General features: G+C 42.5%; 1 protein-coding gene across 5 annotated transcripts in view; it reads left to right on the forward strand.

The window, feature by feature from the left end:
- Positions 1-17,458, forward strand: part of tenm1 (teneurin transmembrane protein 1) — a 539,174-nt gene that overhangs the window by 287,589 nt on the left and 234,127 nt on the right. For 3 of the 5 annotated variants that reach the window (XM_067997123.1, XM_067997125.1, XM_067997124.1), the window contains exon 7: positions 1,142-1,363. In XM_067997123.1, the coding sequence (XP_067853224.1) occupies positions 1,142-1,363 (222 nt within the window). Of the gene's footprint in view, positions 1-1,119; positions 1,364-17,458 lie in introns of all 5 variants that reach the window. The other 2 variants (XM_067997121.1, XM_067997122.1) reach the window with 1 other exon arrangement.

Genomic DNA, 17,458 nt, shown 5'->3' on the forward strand with positions numbered 1-17,458 from the left:
AAATCCAGTCTGTTATAAAATTTGAATTCGTTAATCTCATGGAAGATAATTTTAACTTTTATCGCCAGGCATAAAACGTGTGATAAAGAATTGGCACTCTATTTTCCACCTCGCCCGATTTTCTCTTCCATTGACTTCATCCGGTGATAAAAGTTAAAACTACCCCCCACAGTCTGGAAACAAAACAACACCTCACCCAGGTGGCTATTGTTCAAGTATGAGTCTAGACAGCGAGTGCCAGCAGGCTATTTTACCAAGATGAAAGTAGCATCAGAGCAAAGTCTAATTCTTTCTGATGTCCACACACATAGGGGACGAAATTCAATTCATAGCTGCCCATTTTTCCGGCGCAAAATCAGCATTAGACCTCCAAATTTTGGGTCACGCCAGAAGTGCGCAGGATGCAATATTGACTCAAGCAACTTTTAGTTGTCCAGGGTGCCCACCTGATACAAGCGTTAAGCTTCTTAAATGTGCAAATTGGGATCCTACGCCATTTGGGTGGAAATGCTCTGTGAACACTCTGCCTAGTTGTACGAGTCATTCAGCAGCCTAATTGGCAGGAGGTAGCTTAAAAAAAAAGCCCATAAAATTTAGAGGTTTTTTTGGGGGGTGGTGCCAGGAGTGCACCCTGACCAGCAAACTGCAGCTGGCTGTCCATTTGGCACCCACAGATCGCCAGCAACATTTAAATGTCTCAGGCTGGCATGGACCGGCATGCAGAGCAGTCGCTCTATAAACAATGTGCCTGTTTTAGGCGGAAGTTGAATTTTTCCCCCATAGACTCATCAGATACTGCTCAAAAGCTGTGATTTCTGCTATTCCTTTTCCACTCCCAAACCAAGAGTGCCAATGGCAGTTGTATTTTCTCTACGGGTTGTCTGACTTACATTGCATAACCCAGCACAAACCTGGAACCTACATGTTCTCCATGGCTTAATAGAAAACCAGAGGGTGCATTTATGCAATTGGGGACCATCATTGAGTTCGAATTCATTCAGGGTGCTTATGATTATTTTTATGCACTTTTGATGTTTATAATAAAATTTGTAAAGAGATGTTCTGAAACATGAAGGTTATCCAATTGATATCAATAATTTTACATTTTTCTTTTACCAGAACTGCCTGCTGGTTCTCACAGCAAATTCACATTCAGACCTCTGCCACCGCCACCACCACCTCCACATGGCTGCACTTGTAGAAGTCAGCAAACTCAATCTTTGGACTCTCTGCAGAGAAATACAATGACTGCACGAAGCCAACCCAGTCCAGTTTCCACAGAGCCTCCGGCCAGTGCCCAGCAAGATTCAGCACAACTCCATAACAGCTGGGTACTTAACAGCAACATACCATTGGAGACCAGGTACCTTTTAATTCCCATCTATTGTTAAAATATTATCTCAAAGACACAATCGGTGATTCAAATATACAATATCCTGTATTGTTACCTAGGTGCACTGTATTAATGAAGTGATAACGGTCAGAATGTACAAAGTAAAACTACTCTGCAGAAACTGAAAGAAGTAGTATGATTCCAAATGATTATGGTCCCAATATTCCTCAATGTAGGCCCTGAGGATCAGCCATTTTCCCGGTGCTATGGAGAGGAAAAAGGGGTGGTGACTCATTACATGAGGTATTCTTTTTACATCACCCCAGGATTTGCCTCGGATGTTGAAGTCTTCTTTATTCGAACCTATCTACTTTTCTGGAAAGTTTTTTTTTTACTTTAGAGAAGTGAGATAAAAGGCACAGTATTTTGATGCACCAATGCACTGCATCATGGAAGGGTGGAATTAAAGTTTTTCCCCTTCAACCGAATAACCCATGTTGTGAGTTGCCAATCTCAACCAAACTATCTGTAGGAAGATGCTGAATGGAGATGAGCTATTTTGATGAGGTTGGGGAGAGCTCATCATGCACAGTGATGCTTGTGACAAAAAAATAAGCAGTTTTGTCTTGCTTTAGCTTTACAGAGGTGATCCTTTAATTCAGTGACTAGTCATAAGGAATTTACAAAATCGGAATCTTGTCCCAAGCTTAAAAATGTTGCAAATTTTGTCAGCTTGCAAAGCTTAAGAGAACTGCCAAACTACTTTCAAACAAACGCGGACAGTGTGATTTGTTTTGTTACGTGTGTGACGGCCAGTGATTTCTGAATGGAGTTCACTCAAATCCAGGGCAAACTGTCACAGATGCAATTTAATCTGAGAAGTAGTTTGAGAGGAAAAACATGGAAGGGAGTGTACACTCAACGGAAAGATGCTGAAGGGTGTGCAGGAACAGACAGTGCATGTAGATAAAGTATTTTGGATTTTGAGCACAAGAACACAAAAATTATGATAAATTTGTGCAAGGCAATGGTTAGGCTTCAGTGGAAATAACAATCTAGAGAAATGTAATATGGGCTGCCATTTCGCTATCACCCATTTTACACTATCATACAGTCAAAATTACCCACATGGTGTTACAAATTCAGGTCTGCCATAGATACCTTCTCAGGTTCATTGGCATCAGTCACTCCCATAAGCTGTCCAGGCATCTTATTTTTCTGGGAGTTCACTCACACTACTCTCTATATGTACTTGCACAATAGCGTAACCTGGAGGTGTAACAATAGTACCCCCTTGTGATCTGAACTGGATATTCGTGTCTTTCACACATGTACTTCTTCAATCTCTCTGAACAAACATTTGGTGAGATGAGGCTTAATACAAATCAGCGAGTGAACAGAGTAACAGTTATGATCAGATTTATTTAGTTTAATCTGCACAACTTTTCTTCATATACTAATACAAAAATAATGAAATGCTACAGTTCATAAAAACATTGGAATTTCTAGACAACAAAAGACCAAGATTCATCCAGTTTGCCTTCTACCATCCTGGTAGTTGCATGTTACAACAGTAATTGAGTTGATGACTAATCATGACAATCAATCTCTATCAATTAGTCTACAACAGACCCAGACATGAGGCAAGAAAAACTTCCATTGGTGGAAAGCTTTGGAAACCTCTCTCCAAAGTGATCTGTTTCTCCCAGGCATGTTACATTTACCAAATATCATGTCTCATATTGCTCATAAACTGTATCCTAAAATATTATTTCCTGAAAGAAATCTATTTAATTTGAAATTGAATGAATCAACACCATCTGCTTCCACCGTCTCCCTAGGAAAGCCTGTTCTATAGATTTACCACTCGCTCACTGAAATAATGTTTCCGTTGATGAGTTTTAAATATAGCCCCCTTCAAGCGCAGGCTGTGTCCTCGGGTTCTACTGTTCTGGACTAGGTGGAACAGCTTGTCATGGTCTACATTATCCAGTCCCTTTAGAATCCTAAAAACAGCAATTATATCACCACTCAACCTCTTTTCCAGAGAGAACATGCCCAATTTACTTAATCGCTCATCATAATCTATCCCCTCAATCGTTCTGGTAGTGCTCTTCTGTATCCTTTCAATAGCTGAAATGTCCTTTGTGTACTGTACTTTGACCAGAACTGTACAGTGTTCTAAGTGCAGTCGCACCAATGATTTATAAAGTGGCATGATTACCTCACTATTTCACCTCAATATTGACCCTTCAATACATTCCAACATCTGATTTGGTTTACATGCTGTCACTGAGCATTGTTACGATAGCTTTAATTTATTGTCAATCTGAACCCCCCGATCTCTCTCATTTTTCATGCACACTTTTTTCTTTCCATTTAAATGGTCCCTTCCTGGTTTCTTGTCCACATGTGAAGCACTTTACATTTCTCTGCATTGAATTTCACCTGCCACCTGTCTGCCCAATTTACAAGTATATTCAAATACTCCTGCATCTTATCCGGTTCAGCTTTGCAGTCTTCCATCTTCATTAGCTTTGAATAATCTGTAACTTTATCCACTGTGCTTATGACTCCTAGCCCCAGATCATTCCCCACATCAGTGTCACCTTGCTTGATTTAAACAAATTAATTTCTAATCATTCTCTGCATATATCCTTCATGCAGCCTTTTGCTGGCCTCATTGCTTCGCAAAAGTTTCTTAAAGAAATCCTGCACAGATTTCAGTTTCAAAAATCTCACTGCCAGCCCATGTCACTGTTTCTGTTTCACTGTTCATAGCCACAAAAAGGGATCTGAGACTTTCCAGTCCAATGGATTTTTTTTTATTCGTTCATGGGATGTGGGCTTCGCTGGCGAGGCCGGCATTTATTCCCCATCCCTAATTGCCCTTGAGAAGGTGGTGGTGAGCCGCCTTCTTGAACCGCTGCAGTCCGTGTGGTGAAGGTTCTCCCACAGTGCTATTAGGAAGGGAGTTCCAGGATTTTGACCCAGCGACGATGAAGGAACGGTGATATATTTCCAAGTCAGGATGGTGTATGACTTGGAGGGGAACGTGCAGGTGGTGGTGTTCCCATGTACTTGCTGCTCTTGTCCTTCTAGGTGGTAGAGGTCGCGGGTTTGGGTGGTGCTGTCGAAGAAGACTTGGCGAGTTGCTGCAGTGCATCCTGTGCATGGTACACACTGCAGCCACTGTGCGCCGGTGGTGGAGGGATTGAATGTTTAGGGCGGTGGATGGGGTACCAATCAAGCGGGCTGCTTTGTCCTGGATGGTGTCGAGCTTCTTGAGTGTTGTTGGAGCTGCACTCATCCAGGCAATTGGAGAGTATTCCATCATACTCCTGACTTGTGCCTTGTAGATGGTGGAAAGGCTTTGGGGAGTCAGGAGGTGAGGCACTCGCCACAGAATACCCAGCCTCTGACCTGCTCTTGTAGCCACAGTATTTATGTGGCTGGTTCAGTTAAGTTTCTGGTCAATGGTGACCCCCAGGATGTTGATGGTGGGGGATTCAGCGATGGTAATGCCGTTGAATGTCAAGGGGAGGTGGTTAGACTCTGTCTTGTTGGAGATGGTCATTGCCTGGCACTTATCTGGCGCGAATGTCACTTGCCACTTATCAGCCCAAGCCTGGATGTTGTCCAGGTCTTGCTGCATGCGGGCACGGACTGCTTCATTATTTAAGGGGCTGCGAATGGAACTGAACACTGTGCTATCATCAGCGAACATCCCCACCTCTGACCTTATGATGGAGGGAAGGTCATTGATGAAGCAGCTGAAGATGGTTGGGTCTTGGTCACTGCCCTGAGGAACTCCTACAGCAATGTCCTGGGACTGAGATGATTGGCCTCCAACAACTATTACCATCTTCCTTTGTGCTAGGTATGACTCCAGCCACTGGAAAGTTTTCCCCCTGTTTCCCATTGACTTCAGTTTTACTAGGGCTCCTTGGTGCCACACTCGGTCAAATGCTGCCTTGATTCAGCTCTTTTGTCCATGTTTGGACCAAGGCTGTAATGAGGTCTGGAGCCGAGTGGTGCTGGCGGAACCCAAACTGAGCATCGATGAGCAGGTTATTGGTGAGTAAGTGCCGCTTGATAGCACTGTCAACGACACCTTCTATCACAATGAATGTGAGGTGTTTTTCAAATGCTGGGACGGGCTAACAAATTGCTTAATTACATTCTAGGAGAAGGCAGTATCGAAGCTAGCTCATCGGTAACTTAACTACCATCGTTTCAGACTCCTTTTTTTAACTTGAATGAATACATTGCGTTTTAAAACACAATATTCAAGTAAACCTTTTGTTCCAAATCTTTTCTGTGGAACAGTGGTCAAAATGTTCCACAATCCGACATATGGGAAATGCTATATTGAATATTTGGCACAAAAAAATGAAAATCTCAACTTTCACATTACCTCACCAAAATTGAAAATGTTTTCTTATTTTTATCAAAATGTATTAAATGCCAGTTGTGAATGTCAGAACAACTAATAGAGGTCTTGTCATTGGGAATCAATAGAAATAAGAGGCTTAAACCATGTAACTGAGCATAGGTGGTGCCCATGTGATGCCTGAAAGCATTTTGTCAAGAAAATAGATGAACAACGACATCTTGAACTGCAGTCACTAAATTAATTCAGCAATCTCTTACCGTTTTATTGAGGACATTTCCCCTGCTGCCAAAGGGGTCGTGGTTTACAAGCTGGTATAAAATAAAACACATCATAGTTATTAACAAAAAAGTAAAATATATGCTCAATGCAGCAAAGAACAGATTGATGGGAAAATTTATGTGTATGAACATTAAGGTAATTAGATCAATTTTCTTAGCAAGCTAAGGCCATCAGACTATATTGTGTGTTATTAATGTACAAGCACCTAACATGTATGTATGAAATTCCTCTGTCTTCCATTTTAATAAAAGCATTAACTTGTTTTAGATTAACAGGAGAAAACCTCAGTTAAAATCGCCAACAAAGAAAATTTATGTAAATACACAAGGTATCCATACCCTAAAATGGCGCAGTGTGAATAAAGTTGACTAAGAACAATATCCAAATAATATGGTTAGGTGATTATGCACAGTTTATGTTTGAGGGAGATTGAGCAATTGATTGCAAGGGATTCTATAAGAATTGTTGACAAGTTGTGTATGAACATATGGGAAGAGGGGAAATAATGTAAAAATTTACCAAAAATATCAAATAAAACGGTAAGCTGTGTAAAGGCCTATAGAACGACATAGGTTACGAGTGGCAGATCAGTGATATGAATGCAGTTTGACAAAGATAATTGTGATGTAGTGGATTTTGAGAAAAAGAATAGAATGTACCATTAAACAGTGAAATTTATAACGGAGTGGAGGAACAGAGAGATCAAGGATATAGATATATGTGTCTCTAAAAGCAGGATTGTAGAAAGAAAAAAAGGTATATAAGTGCAATTGGGATTTTGTGTTTTTATCATAGGTGTATTGAATACAAATACTAGGAGGTGACAATGGGGGCTAAATTGCTTAACCCCCGAAAACGGACGCTGGGATCGCGGTGCGCACTTAACCCGCGCCCAATCATTGCGATGCTGACGAGTGGGTTAATGGATGCCTTGTGCATGGATGTTACGTGCTGCCTGGTGATTTCAATAAGTGCTGCGTGCAGACAGCACTACCTGCGCTTTTGAGTGGCTGCATGCACCAGCAGGAGGCCCAGATATTGCGAGTGGCTAGCACCACTTAAAGACAGCCTGCATCTCTTAAAGGGGAGGTGCAGTGTGGCAGCAGCAAGCGGTGGAAGTCAATGGTGAAGTGAATCTGTGCTGCAATATACTGAAGCATGGTGATGAAGGGAACTCTGGAATTTTTAATGAGCAAAATTTGGCTGCTCAACGTTTGCAGGACTCTTATATTTTCAAAATATAAGATGTGGGTCTTAAAGGAGTCTGACTGGAGATCAGAAATTGCACACGTAAAACATAGATGCAGTTCTCATCCTTATGTTCAAAAACTGTTGTTTTATTTTAAAATATTGAATAAAGGCTTCACAAAAACTACATCCCGCATCCTCCAATCTGCACGCCAGACCCCACCAATCCGCTGATTAGAGTTTGCACTGGGCCTGTGAGAGAGCATGCACCAAGGTTCTCTGATGACGCACTAGAGGCTTGGTGCAAGAGGTGGACAGAAGGAGGGGTATCCTATATCCGCAGTGGGGGGGGGGGGGCAAGAGACCCTCCAGACATATGCTCCCGAGGCAGTCAGACGCAATAGGGGATGAGGTCAATGCCAGGAGCATAGCATCACGAACATGGATGTGGTGCAAGAAGAAGTGCAATGATTTGACACGAGTGGTCAAGTTAAGTGAGGTCAACTGTCAAGTGGCATCTCCTACCAACGGAACCACTAGCCACATCCAATGCTGCACGCATTACACCCCCGCCCATCACCCACATACCAACAAACTCAATCAGTATTCAACTGTTCCAATCAAATGCTTCATCCCACCCTCACACATTACCACATTACCACACACCCACAACTCACAGATCACACACGCTGGCAGCTATTCAACCATGACAGCCACGACAGCCACATCAGCCAAACATCTTGCAGGACACTCACTGACACACTTCCTACTTTCTTGCAGGAGAAGATGGTGCAGAACAGAAGGCAGCAAGTGGCAGTGGCTCGATAGAACATAAACCTGCTGTCCTCTCTCAGGATGACAGCATTCCTATCTCACCCCTGGCACTTTGCCAGTGCCCTTGCTGTTGCCTGTCAGTTAGCCAGCCCACTCCTTGTAGAGTATTGAAACTTTATTATAGGAACATAGGACGATAGGAACAGGGCAGGCCATTTAGCGCCTTGAGCCTCTTCCCCCATTCAATGAGATCATGTCCGATCTGTGACCAAACTCCATACACCCACCTTAGCCCCATATCCCTTAATACTTTTGGTTAACAACAACCTATCAATCTCAGATTTAAAATTAACAATTGAACTAGCATCAACTGCTGTTTGCGAAAGAGAGTTCCATACTTTTACCAATCTTTGCGTGTAGGAGTATTTCCTAACTTCACTCCTGAAAGTCCTGGCTCTAATTTTTAGGCTATATCTCCCGTCCTAGTATTCAAGTATAGGAGACCTCCAAAAACTGGTACAAATGCATCAGCAGCCAGAAGCAATAATCCAGTAATGAACCTGAACTCCTGCACGATCCCTTTAAATAGCGCTGGTGGGGGGGGTCCTCCATGCTATTTAAGACCTGTTCAGCTGTGCGAGGTTAAGACAGTGCGTAGGCTGGAGCGTTGAGTTCCAAAATAGCAGTGGTCCCTTTAAATCAGCGTTGTGCACTGATTTACGTCATAATCTCCCTACTATACATGCTGCCGGCGTTTGTTAGGTGTGCGTGCGCAAACGCCTTTACCAATACGTCGTCCTGCGCACGTCACGCTGAAAGTGTGCGTGCACATCTTGGACGCCATTTTAGGGGCTTAGGTGTATGCATAGCGCCGACAGAACAGGCGCTACGTGGCCCAATTTAGCCCCCAATGAGCCTGTACAGGACATTGAATAGGCCACAACTGAAGTACTGTATACAGCTTTAGGTACCTCATTATAAAAAGGATATTGAAGAAATGGAAAAGATTCGCTAGGATGATTCTAGGGGTGACAGGGCATAGTTATCATGACAAACTTGGAAGTAAAAACTCGGACTGCATTTACTGGAGCAGAGAACGTTAAGGCAGATCTAATGGAAGAGCTTAAGATTTGAATGGGTTTGAGAGAATAAATAATGAAAGCTCACTATTTTGAAAGATAACCTAGTAGGTTAGGTAGATTGGTGGTAGATGCAGTTCAATGTAAATAAAAGTGTGAAGTAATACATTTTGGAAGGTTGGAATAAGGAAAAGAAATACGCCTTAAGATTTTAAATGGGTTAGAGGTGCAGAGGGACATTGATGTGCAGATACACATGTGGCAGCACAAGTAAGTAAGGCTGTAAAAAGGTAAAAGAACTCCTTTGTATTATATCTAGAGGAGTAGAATACAAAAGCAAGGATGTTAAACTTGTACAAGACCACAGTTAAGCTGTATTTGGAGTAGTGTGTATAGTTTGAGGCACCTCATTATAGAGAGGATATAAAAGCAGTGGGATAGATGCAGCATTTGACGTTGCCAAGGAGATACAATTATGAAGAGACACTTGAGCATGGATTTGTTAAGGGAAGGTCGTGTCTGACTAACTCGATTGAATTTTTTGAGGAGGTAACAAGGTGGGGGTCGATGGGGGTTGCGCATTTGATGTAGTCTAAATGCATTTTAGCAAGGCTTTTGACAAGGTCCCAAATGGCAGACTGGTCAGAAAAGTAAAAGCCCGTGGGATCCAAGGGAAAGTTGCATGTTGGATCCAAATTTGGCTCAGTGACAGGAAGCAAAAAGTCGACAGGTGTTTTTGTGACTGGAAGGCTGTTTCCAGTGGGGTTCCACAGAGTTCAGTACTAGGTCCCTTGCTTTTTGTGGTATATATCAATGATTTAGACTTAAATGTAGGGGGTATGATTAAGAAGTTTGCAGATGATACAAAAATTGGCCATGTGGCTGATAATGAGGAAGCAAGCTTTAGACTGCAGGAAGATATCAATGGACTGGTCAGGTGGGCAGAAAAGTGGCAAATGGAATTCAATCAGAAAATGAAATTCAAGAAATGCATTTGGGGAGGGCAAATGAGGCAAGGGAATACACAATAAATGGTAGGATACTGAGAAGTGCAGAGTAACAGAGGGACCTTGGAGTGCATGTCCACAGATTCCTGAAGGTCGCAAGACAGGTAGATAAGGTGGTTAAGAAGGCATATGTGATACTTTCTTTTATTAGCCGAGGCATAGACTATAAGAGCAGGGAGATTATGCTAGAACTGTAAAAAATATTAGTTAGGCCACAGCTAGTGTACTGTGTACAGTTCTGGTCACCACATTACAGGAAAGATGCAATTGCACTAGAGAGGGTACAGAGGAGATTTACAAGGATGTTGCCAAGACTGGAGACTGGAGAATTTTAGCTATGAGGAAAGATTGGATAGGTTAGGTTTGTTTTCTTTGGAACAGAGGAGGCTGAGGGGAGATTTAATTGAGGTGTATAAAATTATGAGGGGCCTAGATAGAATGGAGAGGAAGGATCTATTTCCCTTAGCAGAGAGGTCAATAACCAGGGGGTATAGATTTAAAGTAATTGGTAGAAGGATTAGATGGGAGTTGAGGAGAAATGTTTTCACCCAGAGGGTGGTGGGGGTCTGGAGCTCATTACCTGAAAGGGTGGTAGAGGCAGAAACCCTCATCGCATTTAAAAAGTACTTGTATATGCACTTGAAGTGCCGTAACCTACTAGGCCACGGACCAAGAGCTGGAAAGTGGGTTAGTCTGGATAGCTCTTTTTTGGCCGGCACAGAAATGGTGGGCCAAATGGCCTCCTTCTGTGTCGTAATTTTTTTTTATTCGTTCATGGGATGTGGGCGTCGCTGGCGAGGCCAGCATTTATTGCCCATCCCTAATTGCACTTGGGAAGGTGGTGGTGAGCTGTCTTCTTGAACCGCTGCAGTCCGTGTGGTGAAGGTTCTCCCACAGTGCTGTTAGGTAGGGAGTTCCAGGATTTTGACCCAGCGATGATGAAGGAATGGCGATATATTTCCAAGTCGGGATGGTGTGTGACTTGAAGGGGAACGTGCAGGTGGTGTTGTTCCCATGTGCCTGCTGCCCTTGTCCTTCTAGGTGGTACAGGTCGCGGGTTTGGGAGGTGCTGTCAAAGAAGCCTTGGCGAGTTGCTGCAGTGCATCCTGTGGATGGTACACACTGCAACCACTGTGCGCCGGTGGTGAAGAGAGTGAATGATTAGAGTGGTGGATGGGGTGCCAATCAAGCGGTTTGCTTTGTCCTGGATGGTGTCGAGCTTCTTGAGTGTTGTTGGAGCTGCATTCATCCAGGCAATTGGAGAGTATTCCATCACACTCCTGACTTGTGCCTTGTAGATGGTGGAAAGGCTTTGGGGAGTCAGGAAGTGCTATTTTTTATGATTGAGAAGTTTGGCCTTTTTATAAGAACTGAGAAAGTTAATGGATGACATGGTAGAGATTTTCAAGATTATGAGGGGTGATGATAAAATAAATAGTGCTACATTATTTTCACCACTTGGTGAGATGGTAATGAGAAGACTCAAATTTAAGACAATTACAAAAGGAATTAAAGGCGAGGTTAGAAAAATGTTTTTACGCAGAAGGTTAAAATGTGGAATTCTCTGCCACAAACCATTGTTGAAGCAGAGTCCATAAACTCTTTTAAATGGAAATTAGATAGTTACTTGAAAAAGAATACAAACGGATGGAGAGGGAGCAGGAAGGTGGGATTAGAATAGGTGGCTTATGTCGAGAAACACACTAATACAAACTTGCTGCATCAAACTGCCTGTTTCTGTGGAGTAACGTGCTACGATTCTAACTCCACTAGTTGATAAATTGGTAACTAGGGACTTAACTGTAGGAGTAGCACTAGATGTATCAAGGGGAGGTTCGGGGAATATTTTTCATGCAAAGGGTTATTAGAAAACAGATTCATTCCCAAAAATGGCTATTGAAGCCAAGTCAACCATAACCTTTCAGAAGGAATTAAACATAGACACAGACAGACTGGTGAAATGGGCAGACAGACACATGGCAGATTAATTTTAATTCAAGTAATGAAGTATGAAGTGATGCATTTTGAAAGGAAAAATGAGGAGAGGCAATATAAACTAAATGGTACAATTTTAAAGGGGATGCAGAAACCGAGAGACCTAAGGGTTCACATACACAATCTTTGAAGGTGGTTGGACAAGTTGATACGGTTGTTAAAAAAGCTTGTGGGATCCTGGGCTTTATAAATAGAGGCATTGGGCTCAATTTTAAAAGCAAAGTCCGGGTGTGTTGGGGGTGGAGGGGCAAAGAAAATCGTAGAAATCCGGTGTGGGCAGGATTCCCGACTCCAACCCGCTGTAAAATGCTGATAACCCAGCGTCATCTGGGTGCGCGCGCTGTTCCTGAACCCGGAAGTAATTTAAACAAGCAAATGTACCTCATTGAGGTACTTAAGGTAGTTTATTTTTGGCATATTAGCCATTTAAAATGATTTCGACGTTGGCTGGGTGGCTTTCCCAAGGCTTTCGATTCAGACCTGATGAAACCAGGCAGGAAGGGCCGGATCAATGAAAAATAAACTAAATAAATTAATTAAAATTACATTTCCCATTGTAAAAAAATAAATAAACATACCTTACAAATGATGTCACCTGCACCCCCCTGCTCTGATGTCCGATGTCTCTCCGATGTCCAACGTGTCTCCCACCCCCCCCCCATTCCGATGCTCTCTCCCCACCTCCGACGATGTCCAATGTCTCCCCCTCCCTCCCCACTCCGATCTTTGTCTCCCCCCCCACTCTCTCGCGCAATGGCCGATGCGGTCACTGTCTCTCTCTTTCTTCCCCCCCCCCCACCTCGGATGTATAGCTCCTGTCAGCAGCCAGCCTGTCAACCAGGCTGCGGGCATGAAACCCAGAAGAGGCTTTAATTGGCCTCATTAGGGTTGCGAACCCACCTACTTCCCTCCTGGGTTTGGCACCCGCAAATCAACCCCCCCCCCCACACCCCCGCTGCCATTCCACCGCCCTTTTAAAATTGAGCCCATAAAGTACAAAGGCAAGGAAGTTATGGTAAACCTTTATAAAACACTGGTTCAGCCTCAGCTAGGTTATTGTGTACAGTTCTGGGCACCACACTTCAGGGAGGATGTCAAGGCCTTGGAGAGGGTGCAGAGGAGATTTATCAGAATTATACTAGGGATGAGGGACTTTAGTTGTGTGGATAGACTGGAGAAGCTAGGATTGTTCTCCTTTGAGCAGAGAAGGTTAAAGGGAGTTTTGATAGAGATAGTCAATATTATGAGAGGTTTTGATAGAGTAGATAGGGAGAAACTGTTTCCACTGGCAGGAGGGTTGATAACCAGAGGACAAAGATGTAAGATAATTGGTAAAAAATCCATAGCCGAAATTAGGAGAATTTTTTTTACACAGTAAGTTGTTATGATATGGAATGCACTACCTGAAAAGGTGCCAGAAGCAGATTCAATAGTAACTTTCAGAAGGGAATTGGATGTATACTTGAAAAGGAGAAATTTGCAGGGCTATGGGGAAAGAGCAGGGGAATGGGATTAATTGATCAGCCATGATCTCATTGAATGGCAGAGCAGGCTCAAGGGGCCGAATGGCCTACTCCTGTGCCCATGTTCCTATGTTCCAAATTTTATAGCTGTTTCAAAGAGCCAGGGCAGACACGATGGGCCTCTCCTGTGCTGTATAATTCTATGATCTATGAATCTACGATTTGAAGAGAAAACATATTAAAAGGTACAAGGAAAGAGCAGAGATGTGGGGTTAAAATAGATTGCTCTGAATTGGATCTCGCACTGGCAAACACACAATGGGCTGAAAGCCTTCTTCTTTGCAGAAATTCCTTTGACTCTATGATTTGATAAGTGCCTTTCAAGCCAAAGGCAAAAGCGAAAAAACCTTTCAAGCCATTAAATGCATCCTGTCCATTTGGAAAAGATATAGCTGGATCTTATTTTCCTCTAACCCCAAGAAATCAAACAGCCATTTCTCTGTTTTTCACTACACCTATATAATACCAACATATGAACAATTAGCACATTCATCTGAAGTTCCTCTTTCTGATGTTTTAGCAGAGCTACTAACCCATTTAAAATAAATAAATAAACACCCCCACTAAAATAGAGAGAGGAATTTCAGGCAGACATATAAAGCATTATTCACTGCTCTTGTATCCTGTAATTTCAGGGCTGATATCAACACACACACGCACAAGAAGTGCAGGTTCAGGACTGGTTGCCAGTTTACAGCCTTCGCGCTACTGTTGGAGAGTACAGCCAGAAGGCCATTAACCTCAAAAGTCTGACAGGTCCTGCGAGAACAAGAAAAGCTTTTGGCTCTTCATCACCTTACTGCCCAGCCGCTGACATAGGAGAATCCCCTGCCTTCACTGTTCCCGCCGGGCGGATTGGGTTAAAATTGACCCACCCCTGTCTAGCTTAAATAAGAAGAATGAGCGCTTAAGAAATGTACTAGAGAGTACCCATGGAAAAAGAATTCATTGTTTTGGTTTAGTTGCCATTGTGGTGTTCCATTAACTGTTCCTAGGCTATAGCGGACTTTACTCACTAGCCAAAAAATTAAATTGGAGCCCTTGGCTCAGGAAGGTTTAAGCATCTCCAATTGAATATCCAATATACCAATATTTTTCATTGTATTTAAGAACATAAGAAATAGGAGCAGGAGTAGGCCATACGGCCCCTCGAGCCTGCTCTATCATTCAATAAGATCATGACTGCTCCCGCCCGATCCCCATATCCCTTGATTCCCTTAGAGTCCAAAAATCTATCGATCTCAGCCTTGAACACATTCAATGACTCAGCATCCACAGTCCACTGGGGTAGAGAATTCCAAACATTCACAACCCTCTGAGTGAAGAAATGTCTCTTCATCTCAGTTCGTTGCACTGCCTCCAAGGCAAATATATCCTTCCTTAGGTAAGGAGACCAAAACTGTACAAAGTACACCAGGTGAGGTCTCACCAAAGCCTTGTACAATTGCAGCAAGACTTCCTTACTCTTGTACTCCAACCCCCTTGCAATAGAGAACAACATACCATTTGCAATATCACAGTTCTGATATCTGGAGATGTTAAATAAAGGCACACACAAAAGTTGTGTTTTATGGTAGGTTCTTGGAAGAGGAATAACACTTCGTTCTTTTACTTTTCTACTTTGTGCAGAGAGCAATGTACACTAAGCACAGATCTACTCTAGCCTATACTACAATAAATTGGATTTTAAGACCATATGATTAGTTTTGAGTACTTTCTTGCTCACTCACACTCCATCAAATAGACTACCCTTAGATCTCTGGTGGAAACAGATGGTTTGCTGAATCCCAGCATTATTTAGAGATATCTTGGGATAACACAGAACATTGAAAAGTGGAGAGAATACAATATTGAGGATAAAGGAATCTATTTAGTTAACTGCTTGCATGACTTTTAAAAGAAAGTATTCATACTTTTTTAAAAAAGAAAATGTTGTTTTCATTTTTTAAGGTATGAATACAGGTTCACTAGATTGATTCCTGGGATGAGAGGGTTGCCTGCCCTATGAATCATAGAAACATAGAAAGTTATGGCACAGAAAAAGGCCATTCAGCCCATTGTGTCCGTGCTGGCCAAAAAAGAGCTATCCAGCTTAATCCCACATTACAGCACTTGGTCTTTAGTCCTGTAGGTTAAGTGCACATCCAAGTACTTTTTAAGTGAGTTGAGGGTTTCTGCCTCTACAACCCTTTCAAGCAGTGAGTTCCAGACCCCCACCACCCTCTGGGTGAAAAAATTTCTCCTCAGCTTCCCTCTAATCCTTCTGCCAATTACTTTAAATCTATGCCCCCTGGTCTCTGACCCCTCTGCTAAGGGAAATAGGTCCTCCCTATCCATTCTATCTAGTCCCATCATAATTTTATATACCTCAATTAAATCTCCCCTCAGCCTCCTTTGTTCCAAAGAAAACAACCCCAGTCTGTCCAATCTTTTCTTATAGCTAAAATTCTCCAGCCTTGGCAACATCCTCGTAAATCTCCTCTGTACCCTCTCTAGTACAATCACATCTTTCCTGTAATGTGGTGACCAGAACCGTATGCAGTACTCAAGCTGTGGCCCGACCAATGTTTTATACAGTTCCAGCATAACCTCCCTGCTCTTATATTTTATGCCTCTGCTAATAAAGGAAAGTATCCCATATGCCTTTTTAACCACCTTATCTACCTGTCCTACTACCTTCAGAGATCTGTGGACATGCACTCCAAGGTCCCTTTGTTCCTCTACACCTCTCAGTATCCTTCCATTTATTGTGTACAACCTTGCCTTGTTTGCCCTCCCCAAATGCATTACTTCACACTCCTCTGGATTGAAATTCCATTTGCCACTTTTCTGCCCACCTGACCAGTCCATTGATATCTTCCTGCAGTCTACAGCTTTTCTGCTCACTCTCAACGGCACAGCCAATTTTTGTATTATCTGCAAACTTCTTGATCATCTATGAGAAGAGTTTGAGTAGAATGGGCCAATATTCTCTGGAGTTTAGAAGAATGAGAGTTGATCTCATTGAAATGTATAAGATTCTGAGTGGGCTTGACAGGGCAGATGCTGAGAGGCTGTTTCGCCTGGATGGAGAGTGTAGAACTAGGGGGCATGGTCTCAGGATACGGGATCAGCCATTTAGGACTGAGATGAGGAGAAATTTCTTCACTCAGAGGGTTGTGAGTCTTTGGAATTCTCTACCCCAGAGGGCTGTGGATGCTCAGTCATTGAGTATATTCAAGGCTGAGATCGATAGATTTTTCCACTCTAAGGGAATCAAGGGATATCGGGATCAGGCGGGAAAGTGGAGTTGAGGTCGAAGATCAGCCATGATCTGATTGAATTGCAGAGCAGGCTTGAGGGGCCATATGGCCTACTCCTGCTCCTATTTCTTATGTTCTTATGTGTAGTAATTCTATATTCAAGGTTAACTATCAAGGTTGAGATTTTTCTCTACAAATCATATTAAAACAAAAATCAGCCATGCTTGTCTCTTGGGAAAATTAATCAGGTTTATGCTGCATCTTGACTTTTTTTATCTACCATTTTCTTGATGAGATATGTAGACTGATTTTTGTAATTGATTTTTTCTGCGTCACAGGGCTTGCGGCATCAGTAGCATGGTAACCCCAGAAATATCACAAAGACTGTGTCTAATAGTTTAGTTATCACATGGCTATCACTTGCGACTCCTTTTCACTAGCACGTCCCTATTTCAGCTTAACCAAAATAAGGGAAATATACATCAACCATTAATGATATGTTTTCTACTAAAATGCATTTGGATTTACCAATTGTAGAGTAAAGCAGAAAGCATAGATGCGAATGTATTATATCAAGAACCATTTTCTTTCAAGAAAGTCTTATCTCTCAGCCATTAATAACAGAATTGTTGGATCTATAGG

Source organism: Heptranchias perlo, chromosome 15 (genome assembly GCF_035084215.1).
Source record: "Heptranchias perlo isolate sHepPer1 chromosome 15, sHepPer1.hap1, whole genome shotgun sequence".
Classification (NCBI taxonomy): Eukaryota; Metazoa; Chordata; class Chondrichthyes; order Hexanchiformes; family Hexanchidae; genus Heptranchias; species Heptranchias perlo.